Source organism: Ipomoea triloba, chromosome 15, assembly GCF_003576645.1.
Source record: "Ipomoea triloba cultivar NCNSP0323 chromosome 15, ASM357664v1".
Lineage (NCBI taxonomy): Eukaryota > Viridiplantae > Streptophyta > Magnoliopsida > Solanales > Convolvulaceae > Ipomoea > Ipomoea triloba.
Window position 1 is genome coordinate 7,101,358 of NC_044930.1, and position 19,044 is coordinate 7,120,401.

A 19,044-nucleotide genomic window follows, 5' to 3' on the forward strand; every position below is an offset into this window, starting at 1 on the left:
GTTCCTTAATTAATTATACTTATTTTAAAATTCAAGTTTCACGTTTATTTGACTTACATTAAACTAGTGATTAACACCACGGCTAACTAATAATCACGGCTCACGGGACAATCAAGAACAGACGAACATTTAAAAAAAAAAATTCATAATATAAATAATATATAAATCATCCAACTCTTAATTTTCACACAAGTGTAGAGAAGATTGATGGAAAAAATAAAAATGAAAGAAATACTCGAAAATAGTACAAACTTTTACTATATAAGCCTTGGAGCAAGCAGATAAATGCTTAATTACAGCTTATTTAGCCCTGTTTTCCTTATAGCATTGTTACAATAAAAAGCAAATAAAAGAAAAACAGGAATTTATAATAATGATTACATCCCAGAAGCAGAGATCTTTAGAGTTGGGGATTCAATCTTAAGTATAGATTAATTTGGATAGGCATAGGCCATGTGAGTGAGAATTGTTGAGGTATTGAAACCATTAAAGTTTGAGCCGGCAGCCTTCGTGTAGGCACCCATGTTAGGAAACACCAGCCAGTCGTTGACTTGTAGTTCCGGTAGTTGGTAATCCCTCAACACCGTGTCAAGCGCGTCGCATGTGGGCCCGAACACCGTTGACGCGAACGTTTTCGACTCTCGGCAAATACTACCCGGGTCTGACGCGCCCGCCAGGGGCGTGGCTGTCACAGTTGCGTGATCGTATAGAATACAGTTCATTGAACCGTACAGGCCATCGTTGATCCAGTATTCTCGGAGCTCGCCCCTCACGCGCTTCCCGATGACAGTGGTGGCTAACGTGAAAGAAGTTTCCGCGAAGAACCGCCCCGGTTCAGCGATGATTGTTAGACCCGGTTCGTCGCCGAAGAACTCGTGGAGCGATTGGTTAACGGCCTTGACGGCGTCGTTAAATTGGTGTCCAGCAGTGAAGCCGCCGCCGATGTCGAGGAGTTGCAATTTGGGCAAGCCGAGCCGAGTAGCCGTATCGAAAACGGTTCTAGCCGCGGCTATGGCTCCCCTGTACGCGCCGGCGTCCGCGTCGCCGCTGCCAATGTGGAACGAAACGCCCGTGACATTAAGCCGCGCCGCCCGCGCGGCGCGCAGCAACGGCTCAACCTCCTCCGGCAGCGCGCCGTATTTAGGACCCATCGGACACCGAGCATTGCCGTCGCGAACCGGCTTGATCCGTAGGAGCAAATCGCAGTTGGGGTGAAACCTCTTAATTTTCTCGACCTCGTGCTCCGAATCAAACGTTGTGAGGTTCACGCCGACATTAGCCGCGTACACAACATCGGCTTCCGGCTTGCAAGGATTAGCAAATACAATACGGTCAGGCGCCACGCCGAGGGACAAAACGAAGTCGATTTCAGATCGGCTAGCGCAGTCAAAGTTGGCACCCATAGCGGCTAAAACCGTGAGGAAAGACGGCTCGGGGTTACACTTAACGGCGTAGAATGGACGGACGTTAGGGAAAGCGGTTGTCCATTTATCCATGAGACTCACAACCTCACCCAAGTCCATCACGTAAAAGGGATCTTTCGCCTCTTGCTTCTTCAAAACAATGGACTTAATGAAATCATTGAGAGCATCTTTGGTGAGGGGGACGATCCTTTTCCGGTCCTCCGCCGGCGCTCCGACGGTTGACCGGAGAATGGCGGCGGGGTTCAAGCCGGAGACAATGATGGGCTGGCGCTCCATCAGACAGAGATGGAAACAGATCAGAGGGTTTTAGGGTTTGAGAAGTTTGCAGTTATCTAACATATTTATAGGGGATGGGAGTTGCATGACGCGTTCGGTGAAGACGAGATTCCGATTAGGTAGGTAGGTAATTTGGCTTCAAATGAAAATAAAAATAAAAATAAAATAAAATAGAGAGCATTAATCAAAGTTGCATTATATAATATAAGTCAAAATAACTCCTCCAATATATTGTCAATTATAAATTAATAATTTGACCTAATTTTAGTTGGGTATAAATTCTTCTTTTGTTACTAACTATTATTCTTTTTGGAAACAATTACTGAATTGCGTCATGATAAAGTTAAGTGAAAATTAGAAAAAATAATAATTGTAAAAATGTATAAAAAATTATGATTAAATAATATATTAGAGTTTTACAAATTTTGAAAACATTCTTCCATATAATATTTGATGTTGAATTACTTTGAGTACGGTACGGTGTTCTTCGCATCACAAATCAAAATCTTCAAAACATTCAGGTTGATGGCTATTGGAACAAAACCATAAAATTGTATGTGTTTGGATACGAGTCTTTTAAAAGTAGGGTTACATGAGAAAGAGGTTGATCCTGACTTTTGTTAATCGTCATTGCGTATACACGTACCCTTGTGGGCGTGTTTATTCACGGGAATAAATATGTTATAAAATAATAAATCTATAAACTATGAACGATATGCCTCAAAATTGTAAAGCGCACTCTAAAGAATGAGAATTGGAGTTATCTTCTTCTTTTTTTTTTTTGTTTTTTTTTTTTGAATGTTGATTTGTAAATTCGGATTAAGGCTCCATTTGGAAACCTAGAAAATGACTGTCGGAAGTTTTTTTCGGATTTTCTCATGTTAGATACTCAACAAAAGAAAAATAAAATAAAAGGAAAATAATCATTGTGGTCCACGGAAAAAGGCCCAATTTGGTAAACAATGTCTTCCTAGATAATTTATTTTTCTATCTTTCTTTTTTCTCATTTCTCTGCAAGCTAGTTATCAAATTATTATTATCACCACCACTAGTGCCACATATTATTATTATTGTTGTTGTTGTTGTTGTTGTTGTTGTTGTTGTTGTTGTTGTTGTTTTGTTACAACTACTATTTTTAAAAATTTTGTAGTGCTTAATAGTCTATTTTTTTATTTTTTTTTTGAAAATGAAACACCAAATAGCATTAATCAATAAGATGTTCAATACATGAAGGAATAGAAGAAAGCCAACAAATTAAACATGACCATAATAAGAACTTGCAACGCCAACCATAGCATGAGCACGCATGTTCACTGATCACATAACATGTTTAAAAGACACTAATCGCATAACATGCTTAATAGTCAATTTGGTTCACATAAAATAAGTTTTTAAGAGAATTTATTTTTTTAAATTTAATGATCTGCAGAATTTATTCTAATGAACAATAAATTCTTTCCTTTTTTATAGGTATTTTATTTTATTTAATTTATGGGAGAAATGATATTACCTTTGCATATCTTCATTATGTATGGGCATTTGAATCTTTATACTAATTATACCAACAACTTTTTTCATGACTAAACAATAAAATCAATATTTCAAGTAATTTTATTTTCATAAAAATAAATTCAAATCAATTTTAATTGCCTTTCACTAACCAAATGGATGGTAAGTGTTGTGACATGTGTTTAGCTAGTCATTTGCTAGAGATTAAAGAAAAAGCTAATATATATATACACACACACACAAATAAAATATCAAAATGTGTTTTCAAAAAAATAATAAAATATCAAAATGTGTCATCTATAATCTTGTTGGGTTGGGGTGTGAAAACCTTTGGAGTGTAAAATTTTATTTTTTGTGATCTATTGTAATAAATTAAAGGGAAAATTGGAATTTATATCCCGCACAAATAAGTCAATTATCAATGCCACCCATGAATTACTAGTGGCGTAAATATTGCCCCTCAATTTTTAAAACATGACAAATATTACCATCTCCTGAATTATTAGTTGTGTAAATATAGTTACTCATTGTTTTCCCTGTTCGAAGATCGCATTTTTTCCTCCATTTTTCTTTTTTCATTTGTTCACATCCCGTCGACAACAATGTTTCTCCTTCTAGTTCCTATTATGAAGAGAGACAATATACGTCACGTTTTAAAAATTAAGAGATAATATTTACACTACTAATAATTCAAGAGTAAAATTAATAATTAATATATTTGTAAGAAGTATAAATTACAAATTTTCTTAAATTAAATTAATGGGAATGAGAAAGTAAAATAAAAGTAGGAATAAAAGAGCGAATTGTATAATACACCGAATCTTTTACCTTAGCTTCGTTCCTTTGTCACCTCTCGTTCCGAATTTTTTATGATATGAATCTCTATCTAATCGACTAAAGTTGCAACCGAATTTGTACGACGGTAGTGTTAAAAAAGGTGGAAGCCTCCTTACCTCCTTCACTAACGGTTGAATCCCCACTGCACGAGGACCCCTCATTTGCGGGTGAGATTCGATATTTAATCTTTATACCAACTGAGCTCTCCATGCAACAAGGTGGAAATCTTTTTTATATGGCATATTGGCATTTGGTAGTAAGAATAGTAGATGTATGTCATATGAAAAAAAAATGTAAACATTATTTTTCATGCTAAAAGTACTACAGAATATTTATTATCTTCATTGACTTAAAAAAAAAAAACAAAAAAAAGAACATTATCTATTTCCAGTGACTACCGGTGAATTGAGTTAATAAAGATTACGTTCAATAATTAAATACAAATTAGAATTGTATCAAATACAATAATAATGACATGTCATGTAATGTATATGATGTAATAATTTTCATAAATTGAGTTAATAAAGATTGTATGCAATAATTAAATACAGAATTATATCAAATACAATAATAACACATCATATAGTGAATATTAATTTTTGTCAAATAATATAGTATGAATTTAAAAAAAAAATTCCGTTTCTAATATACTGTAAAATGTAAACAAAACTTTCTTCAATTATTCTTTTATTTAATGGAACAAAACAGATCAGAATCGACTTTGGCCACAAAAGGTCTAAAAAGCAAGAGATTCTTAATTACATAGTTTTAATCGGTTAAAGTAGATTGGGAATAAGGAAGCTCATGTCGTTATGGACCGGTTTCCCATTGGGGAATAAGATAGAACCGTGTCGTCATGGACCTGTCTCCTGTCTCCTTTTGGTGCAGCCCCTCAAGGTACTTCCTCACAATGCCTAGTTACTAGATTATCGGGACAACCCAGTTAAGTTAGTCGAAAAATTAACTTGTAACTGTTAGGAACATTTTATATTTAGATTTTGATGATATCAAATGATTAAGAATTTTAGTCCCCAACTCATTTTATTTTCTAGACTTAGAGTTACTTTGCTCAAATTCGAATAGTCCGAATAGTAACACAAGTAGTCATATTCTCAAGAAGAAGACCTCGAAGAGTTGAAAACTGAAGACTTGAAGACAAAAATTCGAAAAGTACAAAACTACAAACTGTACCGAAAGGTGGCAAAAGGTCGAATGGTACATTGCATGTAAGGGCCTACCTTTCGAAGTAAAGAAGAAGGAATGGCAAAGTCAACCATTCATTACCAAAAGGTTACAAAAGATCGAAAGATGGAAGGACCTGCCTTTCGAGAAGTAATAGTTAGGGACGAATGGTAAGGTTAACCATTCGTACATGAGAGGTTTAAGGTTCGAAACGTTAACTTGAATAATTTCAGTTAACCATTCGAACTTGAGAGGTAATTAAGGTTAACCATTCGTATCTGAGAGATTTTCTCTGAGCCAACAATTCGAAGCCTTAAAAACCTGAGTGAATGTGTTCAAGGCAAAGTGAGTCCTAGGAGTACATTCCGTGTGTATAATAAAAAGATATGTTCAACACAAATCAGGTCACCAACAGTTGGAAAATCTGACACACTCACCTACCCCTCCGGATTACCTACCGGTCTTTACCCACTCGTTAATAGCCGTTTGAAATTGGTTTCCCTCCAACGGACCTTTTTCTACATGCCTATAAATACCCTCTTCTAAGATTGAAGAAGGTGTTGGTGCATTAAAATTTCTAAGTGATTAAAGCGATTTAAGGATTTCACATCTAGTGACTGGTGAGAAAAAGAGAGACAAAAGTTTCAAAGTTTACATCCAGATTTCAAGGGCTGGTTCATGAAGATCAAGACTCTCAAATCCAAGATCTCTAGTTGGAGAAAGAAGAAACATTTTCTTTAATTTTAACTGTGTAATCTCTACTCGGTAGAAGTAGAAAGAGGCGGAATAGACGGGTAATATCGAAAAACCTGGTGGAGTTCAAGGATGACTTGTTCAAGGGTTGAACGTCCGTTTTGTACTAAGGTATAGTGCAAATCCTCCTTAGGAGTTAGTTCCAAGGAGAACAGTGGAGTATGCTTCGTTAGACGAACCACTACTTTCAATTGCATGATATTTTTTTTATCAACCAAACCTAACAAATTTATAAGACTAAATCACATGCAAACTTTAAAAAGGTTAACATATTTTTTCGCTGTGCATTCTCAACGAATCGTTGAAGTTACCTCTCGGGTACTTGAACAAATCATTAAAACTTTTGAAAAAGCTTAATTACAAGTCTATTCACCCCTCCCCATCATATCGCCCCCTCTAGACTTGTACCCTAACCTTACCGGGACCAACAATAACCACAAGGTTCCAAGTTCTATTATTCATAAAGCTGTCTATTGGTTTTCTTAGTTTGAGCCAGTTAGCTAGGGTCACATCGCGAAATTCATCCAAAGCGCATGTTCAGATAGTGGTTGTGGACTTTCCCGTAAATCAAAGCTACTAGAGTACATCCTAATATGCGGAAATAATAAGCTAACAAATGTTGGAATGAGTTATCTTAAAAGACAAAGGCAGAAGTATATTTTATTAATGGTAAATAGAATAATGTTACATGGGAGGAAAGCATAAAAATAAGCTTAACAAGGCTTTGTTGGCACACGATAATGTTTATACTCTGGTTTGGAAGAACTTGCATGCCTTGTGGTGTATGATGCATTCATAGGAATATATATTATCTATGGCAAGATATATAAATTAAGAGGACTGGCTGCGAATGAGAAGGATTTATTCAAAGCATTTTGATTGAAGATATTATTATATTTCTTTCCGTATATATTAGTTGTGGTTGGTGATCGATTTTATTTTCCTAGACTAGAATTGTCACAATTTCGATTTGTTTCCTTGTATATTAAAGTTGCATGATTGTAATGCCTGAGTTATAAAGGGGAAATTTTGATAGTTAATAAAGTAGGCTAGAAGCAATGTTAAAATAGAAGTGGAAAGATTCTTTAAACATTTTCATTACATTGTTCTCTAATTATATTATTTAGTTTTCTTCTATCATTATTCCTTGTCACATAATTTGTCTCTCAACATAGGCCATTCAGAGACAACCTCTAATAGGGCGAATCTCCCTATGACACTTGCATTATATTTGCTTATGATCATAACATTTTGGTTGGTGTCAATATGAGCAATATCTAAACAATGCAAGCTAAGGCAATAGAGATATTAAAAAGGTTCGACGGGGCGGGACCCGTCAAAACCTATCACATGATGAGGGCAGGCTAAAAGCCTACTAAAATAGGGCCCTAAATCATGTTGGTCCACCCCACCCCGCTTTAGGATCACGAGCTTTGACAGGGCCCGTCAAATTTGAAAAGTTTAAAATTTAAATAAAAATTAATATGAAAAAGTTAATAAGTGTATACTAAAATAATTAGGATAGTTTAAACATATACTAATGCATTTGTAATTTGTTAAATACAATAATAACAAATAAGGTAATAAGTCTTAATAAATAATCAAATAAATAATTTGTTAATCTATTAGTCATCAATAACAAATAATTTATACAATGTACTAATTACTAATACATGTTTTCAATATAAATAAATAAATAAACATATATTTATATATATAATTATATAAAATAGTGTATATATACACTAATATTAATCATGTATACATAATAGGCAAACTTGGCGGGCCGGTGACGGGACAGGCTAAAAAGCCACTAAAATACGAACCATAAAATTCAAAGCTCGCCCCACCTCTTTGGCGGGGCGGGATGGGCTAAGCCCGTTATAACAATTCTACAAGACGAGGTTAGGGTTGTTATACCATGGACCAGGATCCACTTTGCAAGGTAGACATTAGTCCTAAAAGACATTGAATTGTGTATTTTAAGTATTGAAATTTTGAACTTTCAGAATGTAAATTGTGTTTCTAAATCAAAAGACAACAGTTGCATTAAATTTTAAAAATATTTAAATTGTGTATTTTTATTTTTTAGTATTGGATCGAATTGACTGCAGTATTTGAAAGGAACTTGTGAATACAAAACAAGCTAATCAATTACATATGACAAAAAACTTGTGTGAGACTGTCTCACGGTCTCAATCCGTGAGACGGGTCGAATCTTTGATTAATGATGTCAAAGATCCAACCCATTAAAAAATTGACCCAATAATCAAAGATCCGCCACCCGGTCTCACGAATTGAGACTCGTAAAACGGTCTCACACAAGCGTTATCCATTATATATATATATGTGTGTGCGCGCGCGTGTGTGTTTGTAGTATACAAATTGTAAATTTTTAAAAAATAAATTGTACGCGAGGTTAGGAGTCTTCAAACATCTCGACAAAAAATTGGTGATTGTAACAAACTCAACCCAAACATTATCTACCACGTACAATCGATAACTTGAGCAAGATGGTGGTATCTGTGTTAACCAAACAAATTAGCTAGCTATCTCATTCGAAACCATCCACCATTAATCCATCATCATACCACCAATTTTGCTAGTTGTCCCCATCTCCTCACGCCAACCTGAATAACAGGTAGTTTGGTTGCGTGTAGGGATGGCAATTCAACCCGCCCCCGACGGGGAAAATCGATCCCCGCCCTGATGGGGGCGGGTTCGGGAAATTATTTCGGGGAACGGGACGGGGATGGGGAGAAATTCCTAATCCCCGCGGGGAACGGGGACGGGGAGGGTATTCCCCGCCCCGGCGCCGACCCCGATTCTCGCTCCCCGATTCCCCTATATTATTATATTATATTATATATTATATATTATTTATATACAAAGTATATAAGAAATTAAAAGCTAAAATCCTAGAAGTTCATTTGTTTTGTTATGTACTTATATTTGGACTTTGGACTTTGAAGGAGTTTGAAACAATTTAAAGTGTTTGGTCATTTTATGATTATGTATTTTTTTTTTTGAAACTTTGGATATTCATAGTAATTTTAGAGTTTGGATATTTTAATTTTATTGATTTATGTATGTTGAATTTGGACTTTGTTTAAGGATTCAATGGTTAGTTTCTTTTTTATAATATTAATTTTTTTAATTTACATAATTCAAAAAAATCCCCGCGGGGATTCCCCGTCCCCGAAAAATTCCCGCCGGGGAACGGGACGGGGACGGGGAATGGGGAGGAATTTCGGGGACGGGGACGGGGACGGGGACCCCATTTCCCGCCCCGTTGACATCCCTAGTTGCGTGGGAATCATATCTGTGAAGAAAAAAAAAAGTGAGAATAAAGTAACAATTCAAAATTGTAGACATATATAGAACTACGTGGAATTTCAATTATATACAAAGCATTTGGTTGGAAGGATGGAATTAAGGGAGAAAATTTATAATATAATTCTATGAAAAAAAGAATAAAGTAAGAATTCAAATGACATTGTTTGGTAGGCAGAAATAGAATGATTGAGAATTGAATATAATGGGAAGAAGTGAATGAAGACTAAAATACCATTTTAATAATATTATTATTATAATAATGACAAGGGCAAAATAGTAGTTGACCTTGAAATTACAATTCCATAAACTATGAAATTGCAATTCCTAAGGTGAAATTGCAATTCTCTCCAACCAAACCATAGAATTGAAATTCCATGTAGTTTTGGTAGGGATTGGAATTGTAATTCCATCCTACCAATTCAAACAACCCCATAGTTTGTGTTATATATGTGAATTGAAAGGGAATAAGTAGTATAAAGACCAAATACTCATGTAATTGCATTCTTACATCCCTAGGAAAGATGTATGATTATTAGGGAGGCAGTTTGGTACTCACACTCTAAACTTTCTTCCTATAATTACAATTCGTAGGGGTGAGTGTGATTTGCAATTCCTCAAATTGTATTTTCATAGAATTGCAATTCCTCACAATCAAACTCTGAAGTTTTCATTGTCTTAAAATTAAGTGGAAAGAAATTACAATTCTCTTGTTTTCAAAAAAAAAAAAATTACAATTCTCTCTACTAAACATGGCATAACTCATAAGTGTTTGTAAAACCGTCTCATTATAAATGAGACATGTAATATCTTTTAGTTAAAATATAATACTCTAGAGCCTTCTATCACATATATAATTCATGACAGAGTAATCAGGCTAGCAGCACCCGACCCGGAAACACTAGCAGGACCCAGAGGCAAGGCAACGGACGTTCAACCAACTGTTCAACACCTCACTCTTCAGCATCAATGCGCAACGGTCCAACTCCTCAGCATTGATGACCAACGTTCAACTCCTCAGACGTTCAGCTCCTCAGCATTGACCCTCAGCATTGATGACCAACGTTCAGCTCCTCACACGTTCAACTCCTCAGCATTGACAGCATTGATGACCAACGTTCAGCAGCCTTAATGCTCCATTATTGAGCTGAACAAAATAAAAGGCTCACAAAAACACTTGTGGAGGGACGACACTTGAACTTAGACAAAACAACACTCAACTCATTTTGTACACTGAGCACTGCACTCAATACTGTATTCAAATACTTTGACAACATTCAAATAATACTCAAATACATACCGATAACACATTATTACCTTCAATTCAAATAACTATACTTGTATGTATTCAGGAGTCACGTGTACCCAATATTTTAGAATCTCACAAGTTTTATATTATATGGTGGAGCATTCCAAGCATCGTCCACAGAACTATTGGACCTACCGAAAATCACAAAATATAAAATGGAATAAATTAGGGAGTGGGAGAAACAGACAACGCTTGAAGGAAGATTCAATGGTTAATGGAGGTCCATGACAGTGGATCTGTAAATCCTCTTTCTATACATTCATGAGTTGCATTAGTTTATTCTATGCTCCAATCATACTGGAACCTACTAATTAATTACGAGTCTCATGGTTCATGCCGGTTTAATCATATCCGTTGTAAAATAATTTTAAATGATGATAACCGTAATATTACTTTTACAAAAATGACATCAAAATATACAAGTTCATTTATAGTGTGGTTTAAATTTTTTTAATATGAGCAATGCTATAAACCCCTCTTACATTTCTCATAAAAAATAACTTTCCCTGACCTTCTGATGTGGCATCATCTTATTGGTAGTTAAATTTATTTTTTAATTAGTGATGTGTCAGCCAATTCATTGACACCAAGGAATGAAAGTCACATTTCCCGAAAATAAATATTTTGTGGGAAAATATAGGAGGGGAAAAGAGCGTTTTCCTTTTAATATTCATTGATTCATTATGAATCTGTGGACTATATATCAATATTTTGGTTAAAAAAAATACTTAAATACCGCTATCATTATAACATTCATTATCTTTTCCAACTATTGTTGCCATGCACATGCATCCATCATATATTTTCTTATCTTCTTCGAATCTTCAATGGTAAGAATATATAGACATTATATATTAGAATACTATATAAATATCAAATTTATAAAAATGGTTTACATCATTATTTTTATTATTATTATTATTATTATTATTATTATTATGTAATAATATAAATATCTAAAATCTAAATAAATCTAAGATTTTAATATATAGTGCCAATATTGAGCACTTATTTTTGTGCATCGTGCATAAAAAATTACGCCGTATATACTAGTCATTATATAAGCTAAGGTTTGAGTTAATAAAAAGTTCACATAAAAATAAAATATTTTAAAAATCTAATTTTATAATAACACAGGAAGTGATTATAAGCTAGGTAATTAATGAATTTAATAAGGGAATTAAGGTTTCTATCATGGACACATAGGGAAATTAAAGAAGGTTGTTGGTTAGATCAGAGAAGGATGTTTGAGATATAGATTGTGCATGGTAATGAAACTGAAGAGGGTCATTTGAGTTGGTGGAGGTTGGACTACATGGTTTTGACAAAAGAGGTTGTTTCTGGTTCTCCATCAACAATGGTAGAGCATAGTTGTTTTTGTGAATCTATTGTTAGCGAATAGAATCACGTGATTGGTGAGTGTGGTCCACGATTAGGTCTTAATTGGGCATTGCAATCCGCAATTTATATCGTGGACCAAGATTTATATAGCATTATGGACCTGCATCTAAATTAGAAATTCAGAATTTATACTCGTAAGGTATAAAATTTTATAACATAATATACAAAAAATCACAACACAAAGACACACACATGTTATATATTTACTTATTTTACGAATCTAATTTAGGTATATAATTTGTGTTCATAGGTACAAAATTTCACAATACAAGACACAAAAATCCATAACATAAGACACAATTAACAATTTGTTTCATGTATAAAATTCACTCTTAAAGTACAAAATTTCTTAATATAAAGTACAAAAACTCACAACATAAGATATATAGACATGCACCAGGGTCTATGGTATAACGATTGATTGCAACCAGTGTTGGTATTCTAGAGATTAGAGGAAAACTTGGAATTGGGATCTATCTCTCATTCAAACTGAGTCACTAAGATGGGTAGGTAAATTAAAGCATGTGTTAAATTTAGAATTGGGATCTATCTCTCATTCAAACTGAGTCATCAAAAAGAGCAAGTAAATTGAAGCATGTGTTCAATCTTAACTAAATGTCTAAATTAATAATTAAATTGCACATTTATACTTATATAATATATATACTCAAGAAGGTATACATGGTAGCTCCAAGCAACCATGGCCTAACAAATAGTACGTAATTCAATTCATTCCTCTAATTTCAAATCCTCATTCTTTAAATAATCCATCTCAACTCATGTCAGATAATTTTAGTCGTCTAATGCTCAAACCATTGTCTGTTATTTTGATAAAAATATCATTCTTTTAAATTCTTCCCCCGACCGGCCAACCCTCACTCTTGACAATCATTATATCTTGGACCAGGGTCCTCAGTACATGCACTGTAAATCATAATTTAATACATATAATTTGATTTCATAAGATACATAATTCATGTTTATAATATACACATAAACACAATATAATGAACATGAATTATGTACAAATAATGTAATTATTCACTCTGGGTCGTTACACGCCTTATTTTCCCCTAGTAGACAATAAAATTAGGGCGAAATAGCAATCCAATTTCACAGTTTAGTAGTTAAAAACACAAATCATTAAAACAAATCACTGGTCTACAATTTTGTGTTTCTAACCAGTAAGTGGTAGAGTTTGAGATTAATTTGAATGAAAAGAAATAGATACGTGGTAAACTTATATTATTAGACATGATCAACTAAGATTTTTAAAAAATAACGCTAAATTTTAACAAAATCGTTAACAAAAAGATTGAAAGTGTCAGTTCACTAACAACTCAAAAATTAAAAGTGATAATACCTATGATACAAAGACTAAATTAGTATTATCCCATAACTCATCGCCCAAAACTGTAATTCTTCCTTTTTTAATTTATTTATTTCAATCCATGCTTGGGGTTTAGGGAAATTAACAAGTGTAATTATAGTCTCTAAAGTTATTATTAAATTGTGATTTTGTTCCCATTATTGTTTATGTTGGTGTTTAATTAATGTCCTATGATTCTAACATAAATCAAAGGTTAAACATAAAGTGCAATCAATAATGTAAGCAATAAAAGAATATATGAAGATTGGGGCAGTAAAAGAATGAAGATGAATAAAGAGTTCTTGGTCACACGTAATGAGTCAAGAACATTGTATATTCAGTTTAGTAAAATATCGACTCTTATTTTTTACAGTACATGTATGTTATTGTATTTATAGGTTAAAATGACATCTTGCTTGATCATCACAAAGGAGCTAATAGACTATGAACTAGCGGTGATTTTTCTCACAAATAAGGCTGACAATAGAATATATGGTGATTTTTCTAGGAGTCAAAAACTTTGTGGTCAAATGGCATGAAGTGACTCTCGTAAATGAGGGGTCATGAGTTTGACCAATGAATAATAAGTAAGACAAATAAAATGTACTACGTAATAGATATTATTAAAAATATTTTTTTTTTATGTTTCGCACAACGTGTTGTGTGACATATATGGTCCACATAAAAATTTGCCCATTCATAGGGTAGGTTTTAAAACTCATTTGAAACTTGGAAGGCCTAAGACTGCAACATTATATATTAACAATTTAGGGTCTATACATACTCATCGCACTAAACTACTAGGACTTACTTTTATCTTCACGTTTTCCCTAAATGTGTGGCATCACATGCTATGTCCAAATCTACATATAGGTGTGGTGGCTTCAATATTTTTTTACGAGGAAAACACATATTTAAGGGTAACACTTGTGTAAGATCGTCTCACGGGTCTCATTTCGTAAGACAAGTAAAATATTTGATTGAGTTGGATTTTTTACTTCATTAATAAAAGATCCGACCTGTCTGACGGTCTCACACAAATTTTTGCTCATATTTAAAGAGTACGCATTAGGTAAATCTCGTCTTGTGATTTTAATCGATAAAGAACCACAAGAAGTAAATATCCATAGCTGATCGACTCAAACCAAAAAAGTCAATAGACCACTCTCGCTAAAAGTCAAATTTAAAATCTTTTGATTACAAAACTAACATGCCGATCAACTTGATTGGGATTACTCAGCCCCTTCACATGCTATTGATGAATATCACCATCGGAAGAGAAAATTTTCTAAATGTCGTGTTTCTTGCTAGGCATTGGAAATATGAGCCATAGCACAAACATGCCACCATAACCCCACCTTGGATTTAATCCCATACCCAATCAAAATTAAATTTGGAGAAGCATATGGACCCAACACTCAATCTGCATTATATTGTTTGTCTTGTGTGTATATCATGACATGGAAGATCTTTATTAGATTATCAATTTGCAAGCTATCGTCCATGTCTTCCCATAATAATTTTCGCTAAATTCATTGCATGTTTTGCGTACCTAAAAGAGAGAAGCTCCTAAAGCATAAAGTCAAGACTATAATTCCATTTTTATAACATTATTATGAACATTATTAGCATTGAAAAAAAATAGTGAATATTATTAAAAATTAAAAATAAAAAAGGTCCATAATGGAATGCACTAACTCCGTATTGTGATGTATGGCTAATAATAAGTTATATAAATATTTTTGTAAAATTATTAGTATTGTCATGTATCAAGAAATAATAAGTCATATTAATATTATTTGTTGGAAAAATTAGTTAAAATTGACATTTTAATTTGATGTATAATTTTGAGTATAGTTCACTCCTGATTTAGATCGGGTCAAAGTGAATTCAGATTCTCCTAATTGAAAACATGAATTTGATTATTATCGCTCAAAATGAATAATATGTGAATGAGAAACTGATTATAAAAATGTACCCATTGAGCTGGAAAAGGCTTTTAAGTAATTATTGTCCACATTAAAAATCGATGTGAGTTTATACTAGTATAAATACAATGCAACTGTACTATTCAATAATTTTGAATTATGTAGCATAGAGACTTGCTCTAATGCACAAGGAGGGCAAATCGAATTTCAAAATGAGTTTAAAAACTTGTATGTCTTGGATTGATTTTCTGAAATACTGTAACTGGATTGAGAATGTTTTCACAATAAAATTTCCTTACGGACTTACAATATATTGTAAAATTATTAGTAAAGTTTTTATTCATCTAAAACTATTGTAAGGTTATAGGGATTTTGCGTTTCACTGCCGTTGAAAGCGGAGATATTTTCGCGAAACTAGATCAAGAAAAAAGGATATCCTCAAAAAACTGCTTTTTTCAGTGATTTTAACGTTTGCTTTTGTCCATTTTCTTCATCCGAATCATCTCCTATTCTCCTGCCATGTAAGTGGTGACTAATAGGCTCATTTTGAGGAGATGATTTGAATTTTATAATTTGATTATTAAAAATGAATATCAAATTAATTTTATAATTTTATATTTATAAAAATGTCATCATAATTTTTTTCTAAATACATCAGATTCGTTAGATCTTTATAAATAAATGACTCTGTTTGGTTTCTTGTTCTCTCCTAAGGAGTGATTCTCATAGGCACACACACATACATATAGGGCATGATCAAATGAGAACATTGTCTTCCTGTAAAAAGTGAGGGTTGATCTCAGCCGTCCATCCGAATTCATCAATGGTTGAGGATTTAGTAAAAAAAAATTGGATCAATTTTATAATTATTTAAAACTTTTAAGCGCGGTTTTCATTTTATAATTATTTAAAACTTAAAATTTTAGTAATGTTAGATTCTACTCTTTGATTTCTCGAGATAGATGGTGCGGATGTGTCTACACTTTTTACAACGGTCGGTGTTCTCACATTAACCCTCATATATATATATAAAGTGATGTTTTAATTAGATCACCTTCTCCTGTGAGACTCAACATGGATGGAAACAAACTACTTTAGGGTTGATTGTGTGGCTAGAATTTTAGATTGTGTGCATTCAGTGTGCAAGTCTCACGATCTCACAGGGGAGTAGGTGGTCTCATTTGATCATGGGGGAGGACTGTTGAACAATAAGGGAATATGAGCGGTGTCATTTTTATAAATATTATAAACTTGACCCAAGGTTTTTTTTTTCTAAAACCTCAATCATTGATAAGACCCAACTCTTTTCTCAATTTTACAGGAGGGGGTTGTTCTCATTTGGATCTACCCCTATAAATATATGAGGCCATGTGAAAACATGTTTCCAAGTAAAATGTGAGAACGGATATGATTCATCCCTTATCCATTTGGAATTGAAAAATAAAATGAAAAAGGACATGTCAAATGTATAAATATTCTGCATCTTTCTAAAAATTAGCCAATTTCTTCAATTAATTAATAAATGAAAAAATAATAAGTTAAAGGATTAATAAGTGAGTGGGTATGTCGTTTTAATTTTGGAGTCGGTACGGTTTTGCTTCAAGCTTGGTGGCGGAGTTTTGGACTATTTTTCACGACCTTAAAATTTTGTTGGGATATGAGAGTTTAACATGTTCAGTTGGGTTTTAAAATTTTTATTAATATTTCTATTATACGTTAAAAAATTTTATGTTTAAAATTTGCAAAGAAAATAAGCAAATTAAAAGTAATTATATTGACTATTTATGCAAAATAATAATAAATATGATATGTAGAATGCAATATAATTATTATTTATAATTTATATTTTTCATATTTGGTATATTGAACTAAATATAAATTTCAATTTATTTTTCAAAATATGTAAATTTTATTCAATAAGAATGATTAATGAGTAAAAAAATTAAACCAGAAACAAATTGAGACAGATCTTATTATCTCAACTACACTTGAGTTTTGCCCTTAACAATCTTGACGTAATAACAATATTGTAACAGAGTCAGTAGTACTCAAAAGATAATATTTTTTTAAAATATTCATGATTTGTTATAAAGGTAGTATATGTTTTATACCGTCCATTCGAAATAGTAATGAGGGTGTGATCACACTATATGGTATTGCCTAATTGGTTACGTATTAACAATATAGTTGCCTTTAGATGTTGTAAACCATAATTGTCGTCCTAAGAGACTATCATCTACACGACTACACTAATCAATTTTACCAATTGCTTTCTTTTTATCTAAGATTTTTTAAAATAATTTTCAAAAAGATTTTTTTAAATAAAGATTATTTTCTTTAATTACATTAATATAATAATAACTTTAACGGAAAATTCTACAATTGCAAAAAGGCAGTAATCAAGCGATAGTGGTATTTCACTAAATAATTATCATTTTATTTAAGAGAATGTTACCCTCTCTTTCTATTTATAATAGTAGGTACTTTTTGACATTTTAACATTTTCTGACTTTAACTTGGGGATTAAATTTGGACACTAATTATCTCCAACTTGAACTCTATTACCAATTTAATTTTGAAATGCGAATCAAATAAGCCATTCTAACTATTGTCAATAGAGCAATTAAGCCATCAAATTTTAAAATGCTTCAATACCATTGAACTTTTTAAAAAAAATTAAAATTAAAAAGAGAGAGCAATCAAGTCAGTTTTACAATTAATGACATGACAAATATTTGCTTACATGACCAATTTTTTTTATAACTAAAATGCCATCCACATTGTGTCCATTTTTCAATCTTCAATATCATTTCAATTGGTCTTGGTACAACTGAAGCTAATGCCTACAGGGGACTCTCGTGGTTGAAAGGTTTTCACTATGACGATATCGTGTTCGAAAAAAATTATCTCCCATTAAAACATAGCCTTATTAGTCATCACACAAATCTTTATAAGGGACATGATGATTGTAAGTGTTTTATGTGCTCGTTTAGAAGTGCTTATATTTGTCACGTTCGTGGATCAACGAATCGTGTTAGTCATTCTTTTGCTTTAGCATTTGGTTCTCAGGCCAAGGATTTGGTTACCCTCTTTTTGTGTGCTTGAATTCAGGATTTTTTTTTAATCCCTATTAATGCATTTTTCCCTTTTATAAAAAAAAATCCCAAATTTCTAAAAACTTATAGTTTTTAAAAAAGGATTAATAAGATATTTTAATTCTTTTGTTAAATGGTAATTCTATGAAATTTCTAATTTTGTAACACATACTGAATATTAGAGATAAACTTTTATTAGCTTTAAATTTAGATTTTAGCACCCTACTAAAGTACTAATGGATGTTCTATTTTAACCAACTCGATTAGCATGAGTAGTCGTAACTCTCATATCTTATAAGATGTCGGGAGTTCAAAATTCTTTCTCATATAAAAAATTCAATATGTACAACACGTTGCCCCTTAATCTGAGAATGATACAGGTTTAAAGGCACATCTTATAGTTAGTGCCTCCAAAAAATTCTTTTATATATAGAGAGAGAGAGAACACGAATTTTTATAACTCCATAAGTTTATAAACTTATCACAAGTCATTTCTTTTGGCATATTATACCCTAGACTATCATCCACATTATAAGATGAATTTGATACAAGTTTATTTTTAATATGTTGTAAAGATAAATATACATTATTAAAAGTAAATATGTATATTAGTGGTTGAGGTTACAAT

At 32.7% G+C, this 19,044-nt stretch overlaps 1 protein-coding gene across 1 annotated transcript; it reads right to left on the minus strand.

Annotated features, from left to right (window-relative positions):
- Positions 1–223: 223 nt before the first annotated feature.
- LOC116005614 (ornithine decarboxylase-like) lies at positions 224–1,746 on the minus strand. The gene has a single exon (XM_031245858.1). It carries the CDS (start codon positions 1,698–1,700, stop codon positions 432–434), a length of 1,269 nt encoding a protein of 422 aa, XP_031101718.1. The 5' UTR covers positions 1,701–1,746; the 3' UTR covers positions 224–431.
- Between the last annotated feature and the right edge of the window lie 17,298 nt (positions 1,747–19,044).